This window comes from Oncorhynchus mykiss, chromosome 8 (genome assembly GCF_013265735.2).
Source record: "Oncorhynchus mykiss isolate Arlee chromosome 8, USDA_OmykA_1.1, whole genome shotgun sequence".
Classification (NCBI taxonomy): Eukaryota; Metazoa; Chordata; class Actinopteri; order Salmoniformes; family Salmonidae; genus Oncorhynchus; species Oncorhynchus mykiss.
The window spans coordinates 74,197,379-74,203,322 of record NC_048572.1 but is presented as its reverse complement, the minus strand read 5'-3'; the positions used below and the strand labels follow the sequence as shown (position 1 = coordinate 74,203,322).

At 41.7% G+C, this 5,944-nt stretch overlaps 1 protein-coding gene across 1 annotated transcript; it reads left to right on the top strand.

Moving 5' to 3' along the window:
* The first annotated feature begins 312 nt into the window (after positions 1 to 312).
* On the top strand, positions 313 to 5,647 carry LOC110530551 (zinc finger and SCAN domain-containing protein 20). The gene is made up of 5 exons (XM_021613732.2): positions 313 to 1,981; positions 2,102 to 2,202; positions 2,339 to 2,453; positions 2,611 to 3,624; positions 5,146 to 5,647. Exons 1-5 carry the CDS (start codon positions 1,768 to 1,770, stop codon positions 5,574 to 5,576), a joined length of 1,875 nt encoding a protein of 624 aa, XP_021469407.2. The 5' UTR covers positions 313 to 1,767; the 3' UTR covers positions 5,577 to 5,647.
* Positions 5,648 to 5,944: the final 297 nt, after the last annotated feature.

The window sequence follows — 5,944 nt, the reverse complement described above, 5'->3', positions numbered from 1 at the left end:
CACAGCTACTCATTCAAGGGTTTTTCTTTATTTTTACTATTTTTTTACATTGAAGAAAGCAAAACTATGAAATAACACATGGAATCACGTAGTGACCAAGAAAGTGTTTTATAAAATGTATTTTGATTTATTTATTTTAGATTCTTCAAAGTAGCAACCCTTTGTCTTGATGACAGCTTTGCACACTCTTAGTGTTCTCTCAACCAGCTTCACCTGGAATGCTTTTCCAACAGTCTTGAAGGAGTTCCCACATATGCTGAGCACTTGTTGGCTGCTTTTCCTTCACTCTGCGGTCCAACTCATCCCAAACCATCTCTGTATGGTTGAGGTCGGGTAATTGTGGAGGCCAGGTCATCTGATGCAGTACGACATCACTCTCCTTCTTGGTGTCAGCTAGAGATGTCAGCTAGAGATTTGTAGTCTTGCATGATGTCTTTGATGCTTATTAGCATTTTTGAATCTGAGAGTAAATCGAGCTGAATATTTGATAAAAGTCATAGATGTATTTGTTCTCAAAATGTCACGCCAGGGTAAGCCTACACCAAACACTGCCCTTATTTTAAGTTTTTCTAAAATTCCCTATGGGAAAATGAATGGTGGAAACAGCAATTGGAACAATTTCCCTGTTAGGTTTTATGGGTATTATGACCTCCACTGTGAGGTTCTATAGCTATCTAGCACCCCCTCCGCAAACACGCGTTCTCCAATGTTCAAATCAAATTGTATTGGTCACATACACGTGTTCAGCAGATGTTATCGCGGGTGTAGGGAAATGCCTGTTGGTTACAAGGCGGTACTTATGTAAATTAGGTAAGAGGATATCATGTTACCATTGGTGTATTAAAATGAGAGTTAGGGCGATGTCACCCTATTCCTTTAATAATCCTCTGTGAAACTGCAGGTTACAATTTGGGGTGTTCCTGCATGTGGGCATTACTGCATCTGTCTCCCGATTGTCTCCGCCTCTCGCTCGGGTGACACCGTGTACTAGCTATCTTGATAGTTAGCGACATCATGTACTAACTAGTCCCCGCATTCCGTGTACCGGAGTCATTGACAAACTATCTAAACTAGTACACAGTGTACTAAGCTCCCGCCTGCCCTCGCCGTCGTTAACAGAACTCGGGAAAACAGTGCCCGACCCTACTTCTGTGCGGTTTATCAGGAATGCTCAAATGCATGAACACTCCTAATCACAGGGCGCAATTCCACCCTTCTCAATAAGCGTGCCTCCTGAATCCAAGTGTTTGACATGGAGGAAGGGACCAGTAACTTTATGATCAAATTGTATCAATGTAGAACCAACAGTATTTTTTTCATACTTTAGTCATCATACTTTGATCAGGTTTCATCCAAATACCATCCAATCTCATGAAAAACATGTATTGTTCATGACCTGTAATAACCATGTGCGCCACTGCATTACACTACATGTATATCTTGTATTGACTAATACGTTTTACGATCTGAATTCTGAACGGCGTCTTTTTTGGTCAATAGATATGGCTATCCTACATGCAGACTATAATAGACCCTGCTATTTGTTGTGCCAGTGCTAATTCTAACAATTTTGAAGGTTTGTTGCAATCTCATATTTACGGTAATAAATACTTAGGTCACGAGTTGTTGAACGGAAGTGGAATTGCGCACGCATCACGCGTTGTTTTAATTTATCGACATTTACGGCTTGTTTATTGAACATTAGCTTGGAAATTGTAGACTTTACTTCACACAGATAATACAAATCTGTAATTTGGGCTGGACAAGATGGCCAGCTGCAATTTTCAGGTGCAGTTTATATCCATTATGGAGGTATTGGCTAAAGCAGCGGTAGCCGAAATAAACAATCGTGTAGATGATAGCTGTGCTGTTATACGCATGGAAGTTATCCAAAGCCAGCGAGATATTGATGTATTGAAAAGGAAGTGTCAAATGATGGAGAGCGAGCTGAAGAAGACACGAGGACGAGTCAGGAGAAAAGGTAGTTGATGTTATTCATGTTAAATTGATTGCATATGCAACATGTAAATGTGTTAATAGCCCTAATATTTGACTGAATACAATTACTAGTATTTTCCCGTGTTTTATCCCATGGCACCAGAGAGATCTTCATATCCAGTCAAGATAGTTTTGAACAAGCAGAGGAGTAGTTCACAGTGGAGAGGTGGAGATATGGCTGTTGAAGGGGACTCTCAACCCAAGGTGTGATACATCACATTTTAAAATGACAGTTCTGATATTGGAATATCAGGACAATTTACTTCTTTTGTGTGATTCATGAGTATGAAAAGCATTAGACATGGTGTTTCCAGAGTAATAACCTCAGTCCCTGTTCCAGCCTACAGATGTGGAGCAGAGAGTGGAGACTGAACCCATACTGATCAAAGATGAGGAGACAGCAGAGGATGTGTGGAAGACTGACCCTCAGGAAGAGTTCAGGATCACTGGAGAGGGTGGGTGTGACCATAAGGGGTACTGCTCTCTGTCTATTGAAGACTGTGGTGTTTTATGTTCTGGTATACGTAGAGCACGTACACACAGTCAGTTCTAAAGCAGTCATATTTTGCAACTGTTAAGGGTCTTTTGTTATGTTTATCTCCAAATCTTTAGAGTCTGGTTCCAAGCCTGGGAAACCACCATCCTTTGAGCAACGGCACTGTGATGAGGACTTCATCACACAACCCAGCATATCTCCCAGAGACTCAGTGGAACATTACACCAATTCTGATCGTCCAGAGGAACCAGGAACACCCCGGCTCGCATCTACAGAGGTGTTCAGCACAGAGCAGCACCTTTCGGACGAGGACTCACTAGACCTAGTGATGGTGAAGAATGAGAAAGAGGAGGAGCTGGATCAGACCACGCCCCTTGCAGAACCTGACCAGTTTGTCATGGATGAGACTGATGGGCAGCTGTTGACCTCTGTGGATCCAGGCAGAGACACTGACCCTGATGGCCACCCAGATTTCTCCTTTCATTCAACAGAAGAGTACTCTCAGGATATCTCAATTTTCCCATCTAATAGTGGGCTGTCATCTGTTCCTACTATGAGGGATGATGTAGGGCTGTCGCTTCACTCTTCTATTTGGAAACCACATGCTAACGTGTTCAGTTCAGCAAAACACATGAAAAGACATGTCAGGACATTGGCTGATGAGACTAGACAACAGATGCCAGAGGGACAGAGTAGCGAGACGCTGAACTCCAATAATGAAGGAAATAGTTTAGCTCTACAGCCAAGACTGCATCAATACAGGGCTGCAGAAGCAACAGTGAGATTGAGTGAGTGCACAACAGGGTCAAACATGGCCACCACCTCCACCTTCTCTGGATACAGCTTGAGTCACAGTAGTTTTAACATGGTGAAGAGAATGAGGACTCAGTGGAGATCAGGCGGCACCACCGAGAGGCGTTTCAGCTGCACCTTCTGTGGGAAGAGCTTCCCACGTTTCTGGCAGCTAAAAGAACACCTCCGGAGTCACACCGGAGAGAAACCGTACACCTGTGAACAGTGTGGCAGGAGTTTTACCAAGCAATGCAACCTGATCAGACATGCTGTAGTCCACAGCGGAGAGAAGCCCTACAAGTGCACACAGTGTGGGAAATGCTTCCCCCAGCGCTCTGGTATGAAGTCACATCAGAGAACTCACATAGGAGAGAGTCCAGTGTCTCAATACGGGGCACCCACATACCCAGGGGATCCACACACAAGTTTAATGTTGTCTCAGACCAGATGGAACAAATAGTTCATACTTGCATAGTTCTTTCTGTAACACTTTATGGGTAAATGTGGTACAGAAGGTAAAATGGTGGTCATGTTTGACTGTTAACGACTCCTCACTTGTAAAATAATCATCTATTTGTTTAAAAAAAAAAACAATATATTCTAATTTACAATGAAAATGACTCCAAAATGACACACTACATTATTTACTTTTAATTTCTATTGGGCACAACATAATGACGATAGAAAAGTTGGGCATACGCACATCCTTAAATGTGCTGGGCTAAGAAAGAATACATGTGCAGATGAGGAAGGCCCTTCACACTGTTTATGCTCCCAATTCACTGCTTTATTGACACATTTTTGATCCAAACACAAAAAATGCTAATGTTGCGTGCTAGGACTATGGGATAAAATACTAAACGTTTGACAATGTAATACTCTTAAGTAAATTTGTCCAAATACTTATTAAACTTTCATGGGGGCGACTAGATAAAGGTCATACATTTCTAAATTGTAAAGAAGTTATGTATGAAAATACCCTCAAATAAAAGGTCACCTCATAAAACATTTGATATCCAATCCAAAATGGAGTATAGCGCCAAATGAAAAGTTTTAGCTTCACTTTATAAATAAATACATAGGGGAGTGTATATGAAGAGTTTTATTCCAAAACACTATATCCATTTTCAGAAATGTTAGTAAATTGGTGGTCACACCAGATACTGATGGTTTTCCTGATCCACACCCCTGCCTTTTTTATTTATTTGAAGGAATCTGTGACCAATAGATGCATATCTGTATTCCCAGTCATGATGAAATCCATAGATTCATAAAAGAAATTGTCAATTGATTGATTTCCTTATATAAACTCTTAACTCAGTAAAATCTTTGAAATTGTTACATGTTGCGTTTTAAAGTTTTATGGTACGTATTGCTTTTTTGTTTTTACACTTACAGATAATTTCAAAATGTTTTAATTCTTTCCATAACAATGTGAAGAGGGGTTTGTTCTCTGCCTGCTTCATTTTATGGATAAAGAATCTGCCATGAAAAATAAACTAACAATGAAAGTTAAATCAGGGGTCCATATAATTTGCAGTTTTTCTTAAAATAAAATCTAACTCACTCCAAAATCTTGTAACATAACAGTCCCAAAATAAATGGTCAAGAGTCTCTGGGTCACAACCACAAAATACACATTTGTTATCAATAGCAATTTTGAATCTGTACAATAATGGTCTTTAGAGGGTAGATTCTGTGAATGAGTTTGAATGATACTTCTTTCATCTTATTATTAGATACACAATATTTGCCAGACAACGAGACTTTGTTCTAGTTCGCTTGTAGTCCTAAATTCTAAAGATTTTGGCAAAAAAAACATTTGTAATGTTTCTTAATATTTATGCCCAAATCTTTAGAGTCTGGTTCCAAGCCTGGGAAACCACCATCCTTTGAGCAACGGCACCGTGATGAGGACTTCATCACACAACCCAATATATCTCCCAGAGACTCAGTGGAACATTACCCCAATTCTGATCGTCCAGAGGAACCAGGAACACCCCGGCTCGCATCTACAGAGGTGTTCAGTACAGAGCAGCACCGGCCAGCCGAGGACGAGGACTCACTAGACATAGTGAAGGATGAGGAGCTGAAACAGACCACGACCCTGGCAGGACCTGTCCAGTTTGTTATGGATGAGTCTGGTGGGCAGCTGTTGACCTCTGTGGATCCAGGCAGAGACACTGACCCTGATGGCCACCCAGATTTCTCCTTTCATTCCACAGAAGAGTACTCTCAGAGTACTCAATGGTCCCATCTCATAGTGGGCTGCCATCTGTTCCTACTATGACAGAGGATGTAGGGCCATCGCTTCACTTTTCTATATGGAAACCACATGCTAACATGTTCAGTGCAGCAAAACACATGAAAATACATGTCAGGACATTGGCTGATGAGACTAGACAACAGATGCCAGAGGGACAGAGCAGTGAGATTGAGTGAGTGCACGACAGGGTCAAGCATGACCACCACCTCCACCTTCTCAGGATACAGCCTGAGTCACAGTAGTTTTAACATGGTGAAGAGAATGAGGACTCAGTGGAGATCAGGCGGCACCACCGAGAGGCGTTTCAGCTGCACCTTCTGCCAGCTCAAAGAATACCTCCGGAGTCACACCGGAGAAAAACCGTACACCTGCGAACAGTGTGGCAGAAGTTT